Genomic DNA, 23,216 nt, shown 5'->3' on the forward strand with positions numbered 1-23,216 from the left:
TGCTGTGTATGGGGTTTTAGTTGCAGTGTGTGGGCTCCGCAGTTGTGACTCTGGGCTTAGTTGCCCCGTGACAAGTGGGATCTTCCCAGAGCAGGGATCAGATCTATGGCCCTACATTGCAAGGTGATTCTTAACCACTGGGCAACTAGGGAAATTTGCTAGTATACTTTTAATTTCTAAATCTTAACTGACTTTCATTCTTGTGTTAGGATCTCAACTTGCAATTTATTCCATTCTGTTTTCAGTGAAACATGAAAGAATGTACAATCAAATAATATTGCTTGATAACTTATTTCTTGTGTATTCATATTTTATATAAAAATTTATTTTTATTGATCCTTGTAATTTTCCTGTGGCTTAATGCTTTTGTTACTGAAATAAGTGTTTTGATTTTTAAGCCTTAAATTGGAACTGTGGTTATTTGTGCTTATATTGTACCCTACTTTTATAGGAATATAGTTATTAAGTGCACAAAGAATTCCATTATTTTTCATATATTTGCCTCTAAGATAATCTCACTGAATATACCCTGAACTGTTGTTTTTTTGAGGTATAGTAAAAATATAATGACCTAGCTTCTATTCTTCAGAATCACAAAGTGATGTGACAGATTTCTTATTTTCACTTACTATAAATTCTGAAAAATTATTTCAATAGACTATATCAGAGACAGAAAGAAATATTTACCATATGATTAATTTTTTAATCAATTTACTTAGACTGATTAAACTATTGAAAGAATGATTCATACAACAGAATGTCAAGTTAACTTATTTACAAAAGGAGATATGAATCAAGATGGTTCTTAGTATAGGATACCCCATTCTGTTTCCAGAATGATTAGGTTTACTCAGAAAAACATATGTAAAACAAAACATTGGTACCTTTCCAAAAACAGACACACAGATCAATAGAACAAGATAGAGAGCCCAGAAATAAGTCCTTGCATTTATGGTCAATTAATCTATGACAAACGAGTCAACACTATACAAGGGAGAAACGGCAGTCTCTTCCAAGTGGTACTCGGAAAATTGGACAGCTAAAGTTCAAAATGGATTAAAGATCTAAGTGTAAGACTGGATACTATAAAACTCCTAGAGGAAAATATTGGCAGACACTCTTCGACATAAATTGCAGCAGTATTTTTTTGGATCTGTCTTCCTAAAGTACAGGAAATAAAAGCAAAAATGAACAAATGGGACCTAATTAAAATTGTTTGCACAGCAAAGAAAACCACCATCACAACAAAAAGATAGCCAAGTGATATGACTGGTAAGGGATTAATATCCAACATATATAATCAGTTCGTACAACTCAGTGCAAAATAAACCCAAAAAACCCAGCCTAATTAAAAAATGGGCAGAAGAACCAAATAGACATTTTTCCAAAGAGGAAATGTAGATGGCCCATAGGCACATGAAAAGTTGCTCAACATTGCTAATCTTCAGGGAAATGCAAATCAAAGCCAATCACACCTGTCAAGATGACTGTCATCAGAAAGAAGACACACAACAAATATTGGTTAGAATGTGGAGAAAAGGGAACTCTAGTACATTGTTGGTAGGAGTGTAAATTGGTACAGCCATGATAGAAAACAGTATGGAAATTTCTCAAAAACTAAAACCAGAACTGCTGTATGACCCAGTAGTTCCTCTTCTGGATGTATTTCTTTAAAATAAAAAAAGCACTGATTTGAAAATATGCATCCTAATGTTGATAGCATTATTTATAATAGCCAAGATATGGAAGCAACCAAAGAATCCAACAGATGAATGGATAAAGAAGCAGTGGTGTATATATATATATTCAGTGAAATACTAACTAGCCATAAAAAAGAATGAAATTTTGCCTTTTGCAGCAATATGAATGGACTTGGAGGGCATTATACTAAGTGAAATAAGTCAGACAGAGAAAGAGAGGTACTATATGATATCACTTACATGTAGGATCTAAAAAATACAGCAGACTAGTGAATGTAACAAAGACTCACAGATAATAGAAAATAAACTATTAGTTGCCAGTAGGGGTAGGGGGACTTAGCAGCAGCAGCAGCAGCAGGGCTAGGGGGGCAGTATAAAGGTAGAGGAGTGAGAGGTACAATCTGTTGGGTGTAAGATAGGCTCAACGATATATTGTACAACATGGGGAATATAGCCAATATTTTGTAATAACTGTAAATGAAAAATAACCTTTAAAAATCATAAAAAAATTTTTTAAAGTAAAAACAAAACTGGTGCCTCTCAATTTATGTTCTTATAATTTCATTTGAGGTTTTTTTTTTTTTTGGTAAAAAAAAAGATCACTTTCAAAATATTACTGCTCATTGCCAACATACTTGGCCCATTAAGAGCTCAGTTAGAAATGTACAATGAGATTCATGTTGTTTTCATATTTACTAACACAACAACCATTCTACAGCCCATGGATCAAGAAGAATTTCTACTTTCAAGTCTCATTATTTAAGAAATACATTTCTTAAGACTATAGTTGCCATAAATAGTGATTTTTCTCATGACTTGCTTTATTGCAGTGCTCTAAATTCAAACCTATGATAGCTCTGAGATATGCCTATAAAAGTCTAGATTCATATAGGTATGCCTATGTAAGGCTAGATTCTGCCATCTAACTGTCCCTCAACAAAGAAAGAATTACCATATTATCTGAGTTGTTATGAAGTCTTTTATATTGCCTGCTGCTTGCTTGCTTACTTATTTTCCCCAGTTGCTTTTTTGTGTCTTCAACACGGTTTTTTTAAGTCCTAAAAAATTTAGTATAGTTATGGTAACTATGAGGAGGGTTTGTTGTTGTTTAGTCACAAAGTCATGTCCTGCTGTCGCAAGTTTTGAATGCCGTAATGAATTATTAACGATAAAACTACGTATGTTACTCAGTTATGGAGACAGGAATATGCATTTATGAGATGAATGGAAAAGGAATAAAAATTGTCCTAATAAAACACAAATGGGTATCTGTTATAAAGTTTCCAGTAACAACATCATACATGTTCAAAAGTGTTATAATTTAAATGATATATGCCAAAATGATGATAATGTGCTGTGTAAGCCTGTTAGATAACTCATGATGGCTTTTAGTTAGATAAAAGATATATGTAAATGAATTGAACAGAATTGTTTTATGAAATAGGAGGGAAGAAATAGAATGGTGAAGAACCTACCTGTCAGTGCAGGAGAAGTAGGAGAAACAGGTTCCATCCCTGGGTTGGGAAGATCCCCTGGAGGAGGGCATGGGAACCCACTTCAGTATTCTTGCCTGGAGAATTCCCATGGACAGAGGAGCCTGGTGGGCTACAGTCCATGGGGTGACAAAGAGTCGGACACGCCTGAAGCAACTTAGCATGCACTCAAATATAATGTTTTAACTAAAGACATTGACTTTCACCAAAATTTACAGATTCAGATCATCTAAAAGCTTTTTCTTTTCTTGTTGGGAAAATTTAAAATATAGAAAAGTTCCTATAAAATATGGAAGATAATTTTAGTCCATCAGTATACAGCCTTACGTTTATTTCTTAGGACTTTTATTCCCTCCCTTATTTTTCGAATTTGTGCTCTGTCTTTTCGTATATGTTTTAAGCTGCCTATCTTTACTCCTAACACTTGTATATTGATGGTGGCTTGTATGTACTGTATATATTACTTTGGTCTCTTTCCAGCTTGTTAATATGTGTTTTTTAATGTTGCTTTCCTAAGCACATTCTACTGTAGATAAAAATGTAAACACAAGTACATGTTTTAGAGTGACATAAATATAAAATGCAAGTGTGAACAGAAAAAATCTAGTATTTTTAATAGTTCTATTCATATTAAAATAGTATGTAGATAAAATTCTAACGTGCAGAAATATGTATGTATGTATGTGTTAGTCACTCAGTTGTGTCTGACTTTTTGCAACCCCACGGTCTGTAGCCCACCAGCCTTCTCTGTCCATGGGATTCTCCAGGCAAGAATACTGGAGTAGGTTGCTGTTCTCTTTTCCAGGGGATCTTCCCAATCTAGGAATCGAACCCAGGCCTTCTGCATTGTAGGCAGATTGTTTGCCGTCTGAGCTTCCAGGGAAGCACAGGAATATGGGTAGGCTCATTTCAGTAGTTTGTTTGTAAGCCAGTGCCTTGGGGAAAATATATTCTGAGCTTGTGAGAGGTTCCCAGTTGGCCTGCTGAAATCAGTTTGACTTACTATGTAGTTGGAACTATAGAAAATTATATTTTGGATTTTTTTCTTCGGGCATGTATGTCTGAATCTTGACAATGGGAATAGTTTCTTGTCTTCTGCAGCCCTGTCCTCTGAAAGGAAATACTTACCTGGAATCCTTAACCTCAGCCCCCTGAAGGGGACTGTGGCAAGAGGGCTGAATTCCTCAAGCTGTGGTTGTGATATGAGGGCCTTTCTGAGTCCTTTGGGGGCAGCCTCCCAAAGGTTAAAAACATTCCTTTGGGGACTCCACAGGCAATGGGATAAACCCTACTGGAGGCCAATATAAATAGATGTGTTTAAAATACTAAGCAGCTAAGATCTTACTACTTCCTGGTTCTCCTTCCCAGTTCCTTCTAACACTTTCATAAACATCTCCCCCCATACCTACCTACCATGGGGCGCCTTGATGAATGGGATTGTCCTAAAGTTCAGAAGTGACTGCCTCACTTATTTGTGCAAAAGGTGCCTACGTAGTGAAATACATACTCTTTAGACTAAAAAGATGAAATAAAAATAAAATAATTCCTTTGGGGATTTTCCTGGAGATCCAGTGGTTAGGATTCCACATTTCACCTGCCATGGCTTGAGTTCAGTCTCTGGTCTGGGAACTGAGATCTTGGGCCGTGTGGCCAAAAATAAATAAATAAATAAATAAAATTCTTTTTCTTTCTGATCTAACCTCATCCTTTACTTCTAATTAATAGTCATTTTCTAGTTTATGGAAAATGTTTGGTTACTAAGACCTTCATCTTCCTTTTCCCCCCAGCATTCTCTGTCTGCCTGAAGTGAAAGGTGGTACAGATAGGGAACTGAATTCTGTACTTTGTAGGAATTAGCTTATGCACTTACCTTTTTTTTTTTTTTTGGTGAATAAGCCAAAAGAAATTTTCCATTAGGATGATTAAGTAAAGGTAGCATCTCCAAGCTTCAGGTATACCAGTAGAAAAGCTAGATCCCGGTGCCAATCGACTGCCCCACTGTAGCTCTGTGAACTGTGGTTCTTAATTCTTCCCCTAGTTGACCCTTTGTGCCCAGCGAAATGGCCATAGGACTGATGGATTTGAGGGTAGACTCTGGAAGGAAGGCAGTCCCCTTGTTGTTGCTGTCTAGTTTTTCTTTATCTCAAAAAGTATTCAGGAAAGTTGGTTCAGATATTATTGATGGATAGAATTTATGGTTTAGGACAGGATTAGTACCTATGGTTCACCACCCCATCCCCAGGCATACTGCTTTGAAATTCTGCTAATTTTTGTTTTCATTTGCCATATTTATTTTTGCTGTTTTATTTTTACTCCCTTTTCTATTGTACAAAGACAGAGCAGACAACTCTAAAGCTAATAAAAATTTAAGTTCAGTTTTTGTCTCCAAATAGACTAATGATTGTTTATGTTGTAGCTCAGTAGAAGCACCTTAGTAACTGGCAACAAAGTTCCCAAACCACACAAGGAGAGAGCATGGACTTAAAAGAATAATCTGAATGAATTTAGTATTTTGAACTTGGAAGCAAAACTGCTATTCAGTTTTTTTCTTATAGCTGGATATTGAACTGTGACTTACCATAGGGGAACAAAGAAAGGCCTCAGATGACTGGTAGTTGTATTACTAGTTACAAATTTATGGCTAAACGCTCTCAGGAAAAATGTCTGATTAAAGGAGATATTGAGAAATATGACCTTCTAGTTAACTATTTGTTTTGAAAGGCAGACCTGAAATTTTTTTTCCCCAATTTTACAATTTCTCTCATAGTTAATCTATGAGGTTAACTATTAACAGCTTTTATTTTTTTAAAAGACAGTGAGGTTCAGCATAGATAGTGGACATAGTGTCTTTACATTGCTGCACAAGGAAATGAGTGTGTTTATATCATAAAAAAAAGTTACAGGGAGCACATAAGGATTATTTATATTTGGAGTACAACCCTGTCTTATTCACATATTATGTAATGTGATACATTAACTCTCTATTTGGATTATAAGCTTTTTGGCATGAACTTTATTTATACCAGTGCTGTCCACTGGGCATGTAACATGAGCCACGTAGTTAATTTAAAATTTTCTAGTAGCCGCATTATATATTTTATTTAACCCAATATAATCTAAATGTATTTCAACAAGTAATCAATATAAAGACTGAGATATTTTGCACCCTTTTCTCCATACTAAATCTTCAGAAACCATTGTTATTTTATTCTTAGTGCACATTTCAATTCAGGCTAGCCACATTTTGAGCACTCGATAGCCATAGGGAGAGAGTGGCTACTGTATTAATAGATAGTGCTGTCTTACACTTTTACAGTTTAATATTAGGAGCACAGTCGTTGCTTTGTGTGAGAATTTGTGTCTGTTATTTTAGCTACAGATTTCTGTAGTTGAATAAAGTATAAAAGATTTTAAAATGCCTGTCTTTTCTTTCTCTTTAAGGCCCTTCCTTCTTCCATGATTATAGTAGCAGTTTATTGTCCTGTGATAGCTGCTGTTTTCATTGTTCTGAAGATGGTCAACTATCGACTCCACAGAGCCCTGGATGCTGGAGAGATTGTAGATAGGAACGCAAATGAGTTCACAGATCAGCGAGCCAAAACTGAGCAAGGCAACTGTTCAACACGGAGAAAAGATAGCAATGGCCCAAGGTAAGGAAACCCATGCCACTCAGTTTTTAAGGGTGCACATGACGCCTGTGTCCAGTGATGTGGTTATTGTGTCAGGCCTGTTCTGTTCACCTGGTTTTACCACTGTGAATACAGTGACAGGTATGATTGTCACATTAGACAACGGCAAAGGTGACTATCTGGAGATAAATCAGTATCCTTGGCTTTACTAATGAACATGTTTGAATGATAATAATCAGAATAGTATAATAATTAAATACACCAAAGACCAAAACCAGTGGCAAACAAGGTAAAGAAGTAATAAAATATGACTTCGTAAATCAAAGCATTTTTACTTATACGTATATGTAGTTACATGTATGTACATATACTTATATACTTTTATATAAAATGTGTATACATCTTAAGCTGTGATAATATTTTACTTGACACTTATAATCTGCAGTTTTCCCTTTACTGTAATTTTTTTTCAGTTTTATATTTTCGCCTTAGAAACTTAGCTATTCCTTCCCTCGACCTTAGCATGACTGATTTCCTGTGTAGTGGTAACCCCCTCCTAGATGCTTTCTTTTCCTGTCTCAGCTAAAATATTCTCCCTGCTGCTCTCAGTCACATTCTACCCTGTTAGCCCAGCCTCAACCAAGGAATTTAGTTGTTACAGTCAAAAGGTTGTGACTTCTTAGAAATAATAGGTGTCCCTATTGTAACTCTTCAATTGTTGCTTTATGAGCATACAACATTTTTAAGCTCATGCAGCCCTCAGAGCAATTCTATGAGATGGATGCTGTTATTATCCCTGACTTACAGATGTGGAAAGTAAGGTGAAAAGGATCAAATAATCCAGGCATTCAGGCTCTGGAGTCCATGCCTTTTAACCACTATGCCATGTTTCCACTCAGAATGATATATTATATCAAGATATAAATAATGCCATTAAAAAGGGGGTATTCATCTTCTAAGGCAGGGCAATATTTCTGTGCCATCTTCAGTGCACTTAAAGCCTTTGTCCTTTTTCAGTTACACTTTCCTTCATCCCTAACATGATCATTGAACAGATATTTTACTCTTGTGATAATTTTATTCATAGCATAAATCACTATCTGAAGTAATCTTACTTAATCATTTGTTTGCATTTATAAGTTTCTTGAAGGCAGTGCCTTGTTTTTCTTACAAACTATTTTATTCCTAGGTTCTTGAACAGTGTCTTGCACTAATAGGTACTCAGGAAATATTCCAAATTAGTGAAAACATTTTTTTTCTGTGATAGTATTTCCCCCCCCCCCCCCGTGATAGTATTGTTAATGACTGCACAATATTCCATTTTGTGGGTATATAATAGCTTAATTTAGCTATCTTGTTTTTAGTTATTTAAGTTATTTCTAATTTAAATTTAAGTATTAGACCACTGTGATGTTTAAATTTTAAATGACTAAAATGTTTTTTATCATGATTTAGCAGAAGTAGAATTACTCAAAAAACTATACCCCATTTTTTAATATATATTGCCAAAGTTCAAAGAGTTTTACCTTTTAATTATTGTGATCAGCAGTTGGAGGGTCTTTTTTTTTTTTTTTTTTTTTCCCGCTTTTGGCAGCACTGATTATTCAGTATTTTCACAAGCTGGTAAATATCTCATTGTTTAATTTTTTCAGTTTTCAGATTACTAGTGAAATGGAGGCATTTTCCTTATGTTGTTCCATTTAAATTTGTTATTTTGCGAGTTGTATGTTTTCCTATCAGTGGTTAATTTTTTACTGTTGGTTTGGAGAAGATACTTATGAAGGATATCAACTCATCTTTTATGTCAAATACTTTTCCTTACTTTATGGCATTTTATTTATGTATTTATATGCCACAATTAATTTTTTTATGATCTGTTCTGTTCTATGCAAGTTTATTAGTTCTGTCTTTGATATCAAGTTTTGTAAGATTTTTCTTTCCCCAAATTATGTAAATTTTCATGTGTGTGTACTTTCAGTGTTTTTACCATTTTATCTTTTATTTTTTACTTGTAGTCAATCTGAAGAACATTTCTAACTTTTTTTTCAGATTTGTTAGGACCAACAACATTGAATGAATAATACATCATTATGTCCATTTCTGGGCTCTGTTTTCTGCCCCGTTGATCTCTCCCTTTGCTTAGAATACACTGGCTTTCTAACATGCTTAATACTTAGCAGTGTGAATCACTCGTCACTATTTTAGTATTATCTTAGTTATTCTCATGTGTATGCTTAGTTTTTTGTGAGATGTTCCCTTGTCTGCTCATCCTCCAGAAAATCTCAGTAGAATTTTGATGATAATTGTATTAAATTTGGAGGGAACTCAGCTTTTAAAATAGAAAGCCTCACTCAGAGACTTTGTGTGGTCGTTGTACAGTCACTTCGTCTTGTCTGGCTCTTTGATGGGCTGCAGCACGCCAGGCCTCCCTGTCTCTCACCATCTCCCAGAGTTTGCCCAAGTTCATGTCCACTGCATCAGTGATGCCATCCAGCCATCTCATCCTCTAATGCCCTCTTCTCCTTTTGCCTTTAATCTTTCCCAGCATCAGATTTTTCCAGTGAGTCGGCTGTTCACATCATGTGACCAAAATATTGGAGCTTAGCTTCAGCATCAGTCTTTCCAATGAATTTTCAGGACTGATTTCCTTTAGAATTGACTGGTTTGTTCTCCTTGCTGTCCAAGGGACTCCCTTGTATATGTATATGGTATATGTGCATAAATCTTTTAGTGGATTCTACATAGTTCTTAAGTCTATTCTATTTCTGTTATGAAATGCATACCCCCATTTAGTGGGTAAGCAAAGAGAATGTAGATTCTGCACTTAATCTGCCAGGGGCTTGATCAGTTCCTGATAGTATGACCTTGGGGGAGTTAAGCTTTTATGCCTTGGCTTCCTCATCTGGATGATGAGACAAATAATAGTACTATCTCTAGGATTCAGTTCAGTTCAGTCCCTCAGTCGTGTCTGACTCATTGCAACCCTGTGAACCACAGCACGCCAGGCTTTCCTGTCCATCACCAACTCCTGGAGTTTACCCAAATTCATGTCCATTGAGTCAGTGGTCATTCCCTTCTCCTCCTGCCTTCAATCTTTCCCAGCATCAGGGCCTTTTCAAATGAGTCAGCCCTTCGCATGAGGTGGCCAAAGTACTGGAGTTTCAGCTTCAACATCAGTCCTTCCAATGAACACCAGGACTGATCTCCTTTCGGATGGACCGGTTGGATCTCCTTGCAGTCCGAGGGCCTCTGAAGAATCTTCTTCAACACCACAGTTCAAAAGCATCAATTCTTCGGCACTCAGCTTTCTTCACCATCCAACTCTTACATCCATACATGACTACTGGAAAAACCATAGCCTTGACTAGATGGACCTTTGTTGACAAAGTAATGTCTCTACTTTTTAATATGCTATCTAGGTTGGTCATAACTTTCGTTCCAAGGAGTAAGCATCTTTTAATTTCATGGCTGCAGTCACCATCTGCAGTGATTTTGGAGCCCAAGAAAATAAAGTCAGCTGCTGTTTCCACTGTTACCCATCTATTTGCCATGAAGTGATGGGACCAGATGCCATGATCTTTGTTTTCTGAATGTTGAGCTTTAAGCCAACTTTTTCACTCTCCTCTTTCACTTTTCATCAATCTTCACTTTCTGCCACAAGGGTCGTGTCATCTGTTCATCTGAGGTTCTTGATATTTCTCCCGGCAATCTTGATTCCAGCTTGTGCTTCCTCCAGCCCAGCGTTTCTCATGATGTACTCTGCATAGAAGTTAAATAAGCAGGGTGACAGTATCCAGCCTTGACGTATTCCTTTTCCTATTTGGAACCAGTCTGTTGTTCGATGTCCATTTATAATTGTTGCTTCCTGACCTGCATACAGGTTTCTCAAGAGTCAGGTCAGGTGGTATGGTATTCCCATCTCTTTCAGAATTCCACAGTTTATTGTGATCCACACAGTCAAAGGCTTTGATATAGTCAAAGCAGAAATAGATGTTTTTCTGGAATTCTCTTGCTTTTCAATGATCCAGCGGACATTGGCGATTTGATCTCGGGTTCCTCTGCCTTTTCTACCAGCTTGAACATCTGGAAGTTCACGGTTCACATATTGCTGAAGCCTGGCTTGGAGAATTTTGAGCATTACTTTACTAACGTGTGAGATGAGTGCAATTGTACAGTAGTTTGAGCATTCTTTGGTATTGCCTTTCTTTGGGATTGGAATGAAAACTGACCTTTTCCAGTCCTGTGGCCACTGCTGAGTTTTCCAAAGTTACTGACATTGAGTACAGCACTTTCACAGTATCATCTTTTAGGATTATGAGACTAAATGAGGTCATATATGCAAAGCACTTAGAACTATTTCTGATACATGGAACAATGTAGTAATTGCTAGCTCTTATTAGTTCTGTATAAGTTGTATATGATTAATTCTGGATAATTGTATATATTCTTAATGCTTATTTTACTTATCTTTTCTATTTTCTCTTAGTTTTCAAAAAGATTTATTGTTAAATATATATTTCAAACAGTATATCAAGTATATGTGAGAATAATAACCAAGTGAATACTTAACCACCACACAGCTTAAGTAATAGGACATTATACAAATTCAAGTCTTTCTCATTTCATTCTACCCTTTTCTTTTCAGGAGTGATCTTTATTTTTAAATATTTTATTAATAATTCCATTGGTTTACTGTTATACAGTCTTTGTCAGTTCAGTTCAGTCGCTCAGTCGTGTCTGACTCTTTGTGACCCAATGAATGGCAGCACACCAGGCCTCCCTGTCCATCACCAACTCCCAGAGTTTACCCAAACTCATGTCCATCGAGTCGGTGATGCCATCCAGCTATCTCATCCTCTGTCGTCCCCTTCTCCTCCTGCCCCCAATCCCTCCCAGCATCAGGGTCTTTTCCAATGAGTCAACTCTTTGCATGAGGTTGCCAAAGTATTGGAGTTTCAGCTTCAGCATCAGTCCTTCCAGTGAACACCCAAGACTGATCTCCTTTCGGATAGTCCTAAACCTATTATTACTTAATTTTGTCTGCCTAAGATATCCTAAAGAGAGTCATACTATTTGTATTTCTCTGTGAAGGGCTTTTTTTGTGCAGAATTTCATATTTTGTAGACTTACGTATGTTGATGCTTCCGGCTGTTATTTGTGTTTGCTCTTGTATAGTCTACTACTGTTGGAGTAGACTACAGCTTATCCGTTTTCCTGTTGATAGTCATTCAGATTGTTTCTAGGTTTCTTGCTCAGATAACACATTATCATATGTTTCTTTGGCCACATGTGTATATCTAATATTCGTAAGCTGGTTCACAGGGCATTTTCACATTCAGTTTTATTAGGTAATTCCAAGCTGTTTACCAAAACAATAATACCAGTTTATGTGTGAAAGTCCTTATTGTTTCATATCCTCAGTATTTGATTTTGTTGTTGTTTTTGTAAGTTTTACTAGTTTTCCATTTTAACAGCTGAGTGTTAGATGTGTCTTATTTTGACTTCTATCAATAGTTAACCTTTCTGATTACTAGTGAGACAGACCGTCTTACCTCACATATATGATCCATTTAAGCTTTCTGTTCTTTCCAGTGCCTGTTTATTTCTTGTTTCATTTTTCTTTGGGGTCTCCTTTTTTTGTTAAGAAGAAGGAGTTCAAGAGAGAGGGGACTTATGTATACCTATGGCTGATTCACGTTGATGTATGGCAGAAACCAATACAATATTGTAAAGCAATTATCCTTCAATTAAAAATAAATAAAATTAAAAAATATATATTCATTATATTACCCCTTTGTTGATTATATACACTACAGATGTCTTTTTCCAGTTTATAGCTTGTCATTTTGCTTTTCCTAAGATTTCTTATGATTATCACACATTTCTTTAATTTATAGTTTATTGATTTTTTTTTGGTAATTAATGTTGTTGTATCTTATTTAAGAAATGATTTTCTACCCAGATATCAAAAAATACTCTCAGAGATTGTCTTTTTAAAATTCCATGTTTTTTTGTTTTCACATTTCAGTTGTACTGGAAATTATTATGTTCTGTTGTCAGGTATGGATTTTAGGGTTTGTTTTTCTTTATATATAACTGGCTTAATCAGTATTTGTTATAAGACTGTCTTTTCCTTTTTGACCTGTGGGACTCAGTTTATCATAAATTGTTTTCACATATGGTGGGTATGTTTCTGGGCTCTATTCTGTTCTGTTAATATAGTTTATGCCTATGTAGTTACTACACAGTCATAATTGCTATAGCTTTGTAACAAGACTGTTGATAACTAGTGGGGCAAACCTTGTACCTTGTTTTTTTTCAAGAGTGGCTTTGCTACTCTTGATCTTTGATACAAACTGTAGAGTCTGCTAGGCAAAGTCTACAAGGACTTAGAGTTTTTATTAGCATTACATTGGATATGTAGATTCCTCTGCTGAGATTCGATATCCTTACAATATTGTATCTTTCCATTTATTTAGTCTTCTTTAATGTCTCTCAGTAAAGATTTATCATTTCTCCATTAAAAGGCTTTCATAGCTTTTATTAAATTCTATCAACTTTTTCTAATTACTTTTTGTTTAAATGTAGTAGTTTACTTTGTTTCCAGCAACCTTATTAAACTCCCTTTTAATGGTAAAATTTTATAGGTTATTTTTTGATTTGCTGCGAATGATGACAGTTTTATTTCTTCCTTTCTATGACTTATTCTTCTTGTTTAACTTTTCATTGACTATAACTTCTAACACATGGTTAAATTAAAATAGTATTGGTGTACATCTTTGTCTTTCTTTAATCTTAAAGAAAGTATCTTGAAGCATTACCGTTAAATAAGATCTTTTTTGCAGAATTTGCTTTTGACATCTCCTTTCCCTCACTCTCCCACTTAGAAATCTCTGTTCTGAGGAACAGAAATGAATAGGAACACAAATGCACTTATTTTCAGAGCCTCTCACTGTGCTTGGTACATTAGAGCTGTCAGTTTGTTGCATGGATGAACAATTGCAGTAGGAAAGACTGCTGCTGCTTCTGGTTGCCATTGGCCGTGGTATGGCAGCTCAGAAATAATGATCTTAAATCCTGATCTTAAAGAAAGAGTCAACATCATTTATGTATGTATTACCTTTCTAACGTTTCAGGAGAGGAAATGAGCACGTTGAATTTTAGAATGTGAATATGTGAAGGCAGAACATATCTTTTCTGTTTCTTGTGCAGTGATGCTTGCAATATTGTAAATTAAGGAACCATTTAAAATATGCACAGGTGAGTTTTAGGCTAAATTTTCTGAAGATTTATTCTGTTTAGGGACTTTGTTTTTGTCTATTCATGCTTTTATGAACATCCTTGTGGTCTTGATTAGATTTACTGAGGTAGTACTGTGAAGTTCTAGTTAAAGCTTGAGCTGTTAATGATATTAGTTATCAACAAATTTATTTGTGACATCTTCTTTATAATTCAGATTAGACCCTGTCTACTTTCCTCTTTCCCCTGTACCTGTTTTTTTTTTTTTTTTTAAACAGATGAGGAAATTAAGTCGTAAAGGTAGCGATTTCCTGAATTTGGTCGGTTCGGTCTACCACTTACTGCAGTAGACCACTTTGCTTCTGTGGGAATTGTAAACTACTTACTTTCCAGGTACATGCTGAAATCACCATTGCCGAAAATCTGCAAGCCTTGCTAGTAAAGAAAATTCTTACTCAGTCAATTTATATATTAGAACACTGTTAACTGACTAAAAGTTGTGCTGCTTAATTTGTAAGGAAGAGAAAGGTACAGCAAGTTTGCAGGAGGATTTAGTTTTTTCTATAAAAAGCACTATTTGTTTTTTCTTTCATCTTTTTTTCTCCCTAAGTACCTCCTTCCACTCAGTGTTGATCATTGAGCATTAGATCTAGATTATTTTTTCTCCACTGGAGATGACCCTCCACCACAGGAGATACTTGGCAATATTTGGAGACGCTTTTGGTCATTACGGGGAGAAATACCACCAGCATCTGGTGCATAGAAGTCAGGGATGCTGCTAACCATCCTGACAATGCACAAGACGGTTCCCAGCAGCTGAGACTACGTGGCCTGAAACGTCAATCGTGCTGATGTTAAGAAACCTTCTGTAGATAATGGAGTTTATTTTTGATTTTGAACTGGAAAGAGAACTTCAGTGCCTATTTGTTAAAAGGCATTATTAATATCTTAGACTGTGGCCTTTAGACTTAGACCTGGTGTTCAAATCTTATATCAGTCCTTACTGATTATGAGTACCTACATTCTCATGCGTAAGGGAAAAAAGCAGAAAGAACAGATATGATAATCCACTGTAAAGTGCTGAGTAAGTATTATTTGTGTCCTCCCTTCCCACCTGAATTCCATATACCATTGACTTGGCTTATGTTGTATATTCCTCTGAGAACTTAGGGAAGTTTTTACACCTTTCAGTTTTTTTATCTGTGTAATGAGGATGATAGTGTTTATAGCATAAATTTTAGGGGAATGTTTCATGAGAAAATGCAAATAAAACATGTGCCCTGTGACTAGAATATATTAAATATTTAGTAAATTTTGCTTTGTTATTAATTTTATGTTCTGATTGTAATCATTTGAACTTGCTCTCAGAAGTGATATGTAAAACTAAGAAAGATTATTCATCAACTGATGATTGAATAAACAAAATGTGTTCTATCTTTACGATGGAATATTTGGCCAAAGAAAGATATAAAGCACTGATACATACTACAACATGTATGAACTTTGAAAACATTGTGCTAAGTAAAAGAAGCCAGTTACAGAAGATTAGTGGTTGCTGAGGGCTGATGGGAGGAGGGAGGTGGGCTAATAGCTAAATGGGTTTTGCTTTTGAGATGATAAAGATGTTTTAAAATTGACTGTGGGGTGGATGCCTCACCACATTCACTTTGTGAATATATTAAAAATCATCAAATTGCACAGTTTCAGTGGATGAATTGTATGATATGTGAATTACGTATCATTATAGCTGTTGCATAGGTACTAGGGAAGATGAGAGCTGTCTGTCCTTTCCGTGGTATCGAACATTTTGTTCCTTGGTTTTCACCGTGCTTACCATCTTCTGATTCTTTGCAGTCTGAATTAGAGGATGCTTTCCAGTGGAGTTAGCAGTAATATTGCTGATTATCACTCATCACTCGCTCAGTGGGTGATAACTGCTTGTATATACTCACTTAAGATTTTGCCAAATTAGAAAAGTATTTCTCATTCTGGCCTAGATAGCCTGTGTGACTTAACACCAGATGTCCAGCACACTTGAACATATTCCAGTTTTCTCACACATGGACATTTGTACACAGAGTCTGCCTTCATATTCATATCTGAGTTCCATTATATCTTGTTTTTATAGATGGGTAACTCAGACAGTAAAGAATCTGCCTGCAATTCAGAAGACGCAGGTTCAATCCCTGGGTTGGGAAGATCCCCTGGGGAAGGAAATGGCAACCCACTCCAGTATTCTTGCCTGGGGAATCCCATGGACAGAGGAGCTGGGCAGGTTATAGTCTATGGGGTCGGAAAGAGTCGGACACTACTGAGTGAATAACAACAAGTTAGAAAGCTGATTTCCATTGTTGGACATTAATTAGCCAACTGAGGTCAGTGGCCTAGACTTAGGGACCCCGTAAGCAAACAGGGACACGATGATTATTAGACCATTAATTAAAAAAAACACACTAGAACTCAAACAGCTTTAGTGATAAATGCGTAAATGGAAGGTGTACTTGTAAGCAGGTTCTATTTGCCTGTATCTTTTGATTAGAGTTGATGGAATATCCCACCTAAACAGGGTTAAGGTAATTTATGGCTCACAGTAGTGAAAAGTTTCTGTCTAAGGGATGTCATCAGATGTGGCAGTGTGCAGAATTTCAAGTAACTTCATGACTGGTTCCCTTTATGAGGCTGTGCTTTTCTTTTAGTTGGTTCCTCAGACAGGTTCTCCCCTTACGGTTGTAAAATGGCTACAGCAGCTCCGTGACTCTTCTCAGCATTTAAGACAAGCAGATACAAAGAAGTTTCTTCTCTCAATAGTAAACCGCTTCTGACCTGAGTTGGGTCATGTGCTTATTCTGGAACTACTAATTGTTTAGACCGAGAGATTGGGATATGCTGACTGACTTTGGCCAGTAGAGCTTCCCTTTAACCCTGAGAGTGGGGTCAGCATTACCCCAGCCATATGAGAGCCTGGGTTGAAGTGATTCACCAGAAGAATTTGGGATTGCTTTTTCTTTTTGTTAACAAGGAGGTTGAATTAGATGCCAAATGGTAAAATAACCTATGGCCACAATAATGTTCAGCATTAGAGCTTTTATCCTTGGTAATGATAGCTAAAAAATTCATAGACTGGATATCAGGTAGAGTGAATAAAAAACTTGGGGCAAAAGATAAGATTATGATAATTACGATAATAATTAGGCCTGAATTATTCTAAAAGTGTGTTCTAGAGGAACCTTATTATAAAATGGTCTTAAATGCTTTGAAATTTGTCTTATCTTGTTTCCTTATTTTGGGATGCCATTATCTTTAAGTATTTTAAGTGGACTTCTCAGTTATTTGAACTTAGTGCTTTTCTCTGATGTCTTTCTAATGCCTGTTTTTCGGAGAAGGCGATGGCACCCCACTCCAGTACGCTTGCCTGGAAAATCCCATGGATGGAGGAGCCTGCTAGGCTGCAGTCCATGGGGTTGTGGAGAGTCGGACACGACTGAGCGACTTCACTTTCACTTTTCACTTTCATGCATTGGAGAAGGAAATGGCAACCCACTCCAGTGTTCTTGACTGGAGAATCCCAGGGACAGATGAGCCTAGTGGGCTGCTGTCTCTGGGGTTGCACAGAGTCAGACACGACTAAAGCGACTTAGCAGCAGCAGCAATGCCTGTTTTACTACGTAGCATCATTTCAGTTTTTTAAACTTGTGCCTTCTAATTCAGCACATACAAATCTAAAATCTTAAGTTTCCAATTCTGTAAAACAAGTTAGTGTCCCAGTGAAATTCTGTTAATTTTAGAAGTACAGATACAAATAGCTTGACCAGGATCATCGTTCTTACGCATGTTCTTTATTGTGTTAGGCAGCTTAGACTGTACTCTTGGAGAGAACAGGTTGTGTAAGATCTCATTACCTTCTGACCAATTTCTCTTTGCCGTTGGGAAACAAAAGGCAAATCATCTCTTTGCTACAGTGGTTTTATGGCATATATCATAAAGTGAAAGTGAAGTCGCTCAGTCGTGTCTGACTCTTTGTGACCCCATAGACTGTAGCCTACCAGGCTCCTCTGTCCATGGGATTTTCCAGGCAATAGTACTGGAGTGGATTGTCATTTCCTTCTTCAGGGGATCTTCCCAACCCGGGTCTCCCGCATTGTAGACAGACGCTTTACTGTCTGAGCCACCAGGGAAGTCCTTGTATATCATAAAGTGCGTGTTATATTTAGTCTGGTGCAATTATAGTCGGGAGGAGGCCATGGCACCCCACCCCAGTACTCTTGCCTGGAAAATCCCAGGGATGGAGGAGCCTGGTGGGCTGCAGTCCATGGGGTCGCTAAGAGTCGGACACGGCTGAGCGACCTCACTTTCACTTTTCACTTTCATGCATTGGAGAAGGAAATGACAACCCACTCCAGTGTTCTTGCCTGGAGAATCCCAGGGACGGGGGAGCCTGGTGGGCTGCCGTCTATGGGGTCGCACAGAGTCGGACACGACTGAAGTGACTTAGCAGTAGCAACAATTATAATCAAGGCCAGGTTCTAATACTGAGTGGATGTAGAGAAATTGGGAGAGAGTTTTAAATATTTTGGAATAGTGACGTGGTTATAAAATAATTCAAATTATTGGACTTACAGAGGAAGAATAATTTTTTTCTATTTGCTGTATTAAATACTTGAACCTCTTAGTTTTACAGAAAAAAGTATAACTTAGTAAACAAACTAAAAGAAAACAATTGGTGTCAGAATAAGAACAATTACTCTCTTTTTCTCCCCCCCCACCCCACAGTGATCCTGGTGGGGGAATTGAAATGGCTGAGTTCATTCGAGAGGCCACACCCCCAGTTGGTTGTAGTTCAAGAAATTCTTATGCTGGCCTGGATCCAAGCAACCAGGTAGGAACCTGTGCTATTCTGTTTTGCTTTTTTCTTTCCTCCGGATGGTGGTCTCAGGTGTTCTCTTGTCTGTTACAGTCAGTTGATGTTTGGGTTTATCTTGCTGATAATTTTTTGATTTGTTTACTGATCATTGTTTATTACTATTACACAGAATTTTCACATTAATTAAGTACTTTGTTGCCGAGCACATACCACATGCTCATTGCCCGGGGTAGTTTTGATCAAAATAGTTGTGAATGCCCTTAGGAACTTGTACTTATTTGCCTTCACAGTGTCTGTATTGGCAACATCTCAGTCTCTTTGTGGAATGAAATGGCTTAGTTCTTAAATATGGCTGCACTTTTTATATTCTTAATTAAACCTGCACTTTCTTCATACTGACAAAATATTGGCAGATTACCCTGGGGAGTAAGCCTATGATTTTGCAACAAACTTTTGAACAGCCACACCTTTTACTTTTTATTTTTTGGTAGCGCTGACAAAAGGACAGCAGTGGCTAACCACCTTTGGTAACTATACTCTTGGCCTTGTGTCCATTAGACTTGCCCTGTTGCAGGAAAGAGAGTGGGGCACGAGAGGATGGTCACATCCCATGTCACATCCAAGTCCCTGGGACAGTTGCCAAGTGTGGGTTCGTGGCTTCACACAGGAAAGAATTCAAGAGGTGTCTTAGTAAAGCGAAAGAAGGGTTATTCAGGCAGGAAACACACTGCACAGATAGAGTGTGGACCAACTCAGAAGGTAAGAGAAGCCCAGGGTATGGTGTTGTCAGGCTTTGTAGGGTTAAGTAGTTTCCTATCACTTAACCCTATAGTGATAGTGAAGTCACTCAGTCATGTCTGACTCTGCGACCCCATGGACTATAGCCTACCAGGCTCCTCCATCCATGGGATTTTCCAGGCAAGAGTACTGGAGTGGGTTGCCATTTCCTTCTCCAGGGGATCTTCCCAACCCAGGGATCGAACCCAGGTCTCCCTCATTGTAGGCAGATGCTTCGCCTTCTGAGCCACCTGGGAAGTCCCAGGTTCATAGGCTAATGAGTGGGAGGAGTATTCCAGCCATTTTGGGGAATGGGTGGGAATTTCCAGGAACTGGGCCACTGCCTACTTTTTGACCCTTATGATCAGCCTTGAACCTGTCATGGCACCTGTGGGTGTGTCATTTAGCTTGCTGATGTGTTTTTTTTTTTTTAATTGAAGTATAATAGCTTTACATTATTGTGTTAGTTTCTGCTGTAAAACAAAGTGTATCAGCTATATATATACATATATCCCCTTCTACTTGGACTTTCCCCCCCTCAACTCATCCTACCCCTGTATGTCATCACAGAGCACTGAGCTGAGCTCCGTGTGCGATACAGCAGGTTCCCACTGTTGTTTTTCAGTCACTAAGTTGTGTCTGACTCTTTGTGACCCCATGGACTGCAGCACGCTAGGCTCCTCTGTCTTCCATTATCTCTTTGAGCTTGCTCAAGTTCATGTTCCTTGAGTCAGTGATGCTGTCTAATCTCATCCTCTGCCGTCCCCTTCTCCTTTTGCCTTCAATCTCCCAGCATCAGGGTGTTTTTCAATGAGTCCAGTCTTTGCAACAAGTGGCCAAAGTATTGGAGCTTCAGCATCAGTCCTTCCAATGAATATTCAGGGTTGATTTTATTTAGAATTGACTGGTTTGATCTTGCTGTCCAAAGGAATCTCAAGAGTCTTATCCAGCACCACAATTCAAAAGCATCAGTTCTTCAGTGCTCAGCCTTCTTTATACTCCAACTCTCACATCTGTACATGATTACTGGAAAAAACTCCTGTTAACCTTTGTCCTGCTTCATTTTATACTTCATGGCCAAACTTGCCTTATTCCAGGTTTCTCTTGATTTCCTACTTTTGCATTCCAATCACCTGTGATGAAAAGGACATCCTTTTTTGATGTTAGTTCTAGAAGGTCTTATAGATCTTCATAGAAGCAGTCAATTTCAGCTTCTTTGACATTAGTGGTTGGGGTATAGACTTGAATTACTGTGATGTTGAATGATTTGCCTTGGAAATGAACTGAAATCATTCTCTTATTTTTGAGATTGCACCCAAGTTCGGCATTTCAGACTCCTGTTGAGCGAGGGCTACTTCATTTCTTAGGGATTCTTGCCCACAGTAGTAAATATAATGTAACTGAATTATATTCACCCATTCCCATCCATTTTAGTTCACTGATTCCTAAGATGTTGATGTTCACTCTTGCCATCTCCTGCTTGGCTACATCCAGTCTGCCTTGATTCATGGATTTAACATTCCAGATTCCTATGCATATGGTTCTTTACAGCACTGGACTTTACTTTTACAGACACATCCACATCTGAGCATCGTTTCCACTTTGGCCCAGCTGCTTCATTCTTTCTGGAGCTATATTAGTGATTGCCTCCCCACTCTTCTCCATTAGCATATTGGACACCTTCCGATCTAGGGGGGCTCAGCTTCTGGTGTCATATCTTTTTGCCTTATCATAGTGTTTATGGGATTCTCAAGGCGAGAATACTGGAGTGCTTTGCCATTTCCTCCAGTGGATCACTTTTGTCTGAACTCTTCAACATGACCCATCCATCTTGGGCGGCCCTGCACAGCAGCATGACTCGGTAGCTTCACTGAGTTATGCAAGTCCCTCTGCCAAGGCTGTGATTCATGAAAGGGTGCTCACTAGCTATTTGTTGTATAGTAAATAGGTGTCATCCCAATCTCCCCATCCTTTTCACCCTCTCCTTCTTTCCTTGCTGATGTATTTCGATGAGTGTGTACTAAGGCCCAAGGTCTAAGAGAAGTAGGCTATTTTGGACCTAGTTGCTTCTAATCATTTTATGTCATTTCCTTGGGCTGTGTCATTCTTTCAAAGCTTGTGTCCTGCCCCTATCCTGTCTCAGCCCTACTTGTTTTAGGGAGGGAGTCCCATCTTGAATATATTTGACTCATGTCTGCACCTAAATGCATAGCACATCTGACTGATTTGGTTTTCCTTAAAATATTAACTCTTGTATTAAAAAGGGCAGATGTCAGAAGCTATTGTGCTACTTGGATTTTGGTGTTTTAGTTTTATACTGTTTATAACAAAAGAAATTATTGATGTAATTATTGTTATCCTTTAGGAAAGCTGAAATGAGGAAGTAAGTTGGACTTTTTGTATATTGGTAGAGAGATTATCAATACAAAGATACCGTGTTTCTTGTACATGTTTTATTATATAGCTCTCACTGCACGTAGTCATAGTGGTTTATAAATGTCTTCAGTACTAGATCGTGAGCTCCTTGAACACTGGGGCACTATCATAGTCACTGGCACCGTTCTTTCCTTCATGCCACTGCTGCCCGTCTCCTTTCCATCTTCTATTCTCCATTTCCCCACCCCCACCCCCCCATTTTTTAAACTGTCGCTTATACTCCTCTCTTTCTGTCACTTACCTTCCTTAAGATGTTTTAGTGCCTGATGGTATTTAAGGCATTTTGCTTATCTGGGATGTGGAGTGGGTCTCACCCTCTCCACCTCTTACCCTCGAAGGGTTTGCAATTTCATGCATGCTCAGTCGTGTCCAACTCTTTGCGACCACATGAACGGTAGCCCACCAGGCTCTTCTGTCATGGGCTTTTCCAGGAAACAATATTGGAGTGGGTTGCCATTTCAGTTTCATAGTAGATATCTATAAGTAACTGAAGTTATGATATATTACCAAGGAAATATAAGTAAAAGGTGCAAAGTAATAGTTGTCATAGAAATGGTACAGAAAAGGGGCTAATGATTTCCGAGGAGAAAATAAATGTTTCCAGCTAGAGAGATAGATGGCAAGCTTTCATGGAGGAGGTGGCCTTGCCTGATTGCCTTTAGTTAGAAGTAATTTTTGTTTTCTGATGTTCATAATTGTACCTGGATTTTCCTTTGGTCCTTCTCAAAGAGAAGAAACACTGGAGCATTTTAGTTTGTGCAGATCGATTAAGGAAAACTTCACTGCTAAGTGTGTGCAGATACCATTTTTTTATTAATTTTTTCCTTTTCTAAATGTGTTTATTTTTAGAAAGTTAGCAGATGAAGGAAAGCTGCAAGAAGAAAATAAAATCATCTATAATGTCATAATAAAAAAAAAGTTTTTAAACAGAGATTGTAGCATGCTTGCTCTTTGGCACTTGACTCTCTTCACTGACTATATCATGAATGTTAATACTATTAAGTGTTTCCTGCAGTGAACATCTTGAAAACTGCATTTTATTTGTATGTACTGTGGTTTATATTTTCAGTCAATTACTGTT

General features: G+C 37.6%; 1 protein-coding gene across 6 annotated transcripts in view; it reads left to right on the plus strand.

Moving 5' to 3' along the window:
* PCNX1 (pecanex 1) overlaps positions 1-23,216 on the plus strand; it is a 189,021-nt gene that overhangs the window by 22,700 nt on the left and 143,105 nt on the right. For all 6 annotated transcript variants that reach the window (XM_015097153.3, XM_027971972.2, XM_027971971.2 and 3 more), the window contains exons 2-3: positions 6,635-6,843; positions 18,832-18,937. In XM_015097153.3, coding sequence (XP_014952639.3) covers positions 6,635-6,843; positions 18,832-18,937 — 315 coding nt within the window. The remainder of the gene's footprint in view (positions 1-6,634; positions 6,844-18,831; positions 18,938-23,216) is intronic.

The sequence above is a fragment of the Ovis aries genome, chromosome 7, assembly GCF_016772045.2.
Source record: "Ovis aries strain OAR_USU_Benz2616 breed Rambouillet chromosome 7, ARS-UI_Ramb_v3.0, whole genome shotgun sequence".
Lineage (NCBI taxonomy): Eukaryota > Metazoa > Chordata > Mammalia > Artiodactyla > Bovidae > Ovis > Ovis aries.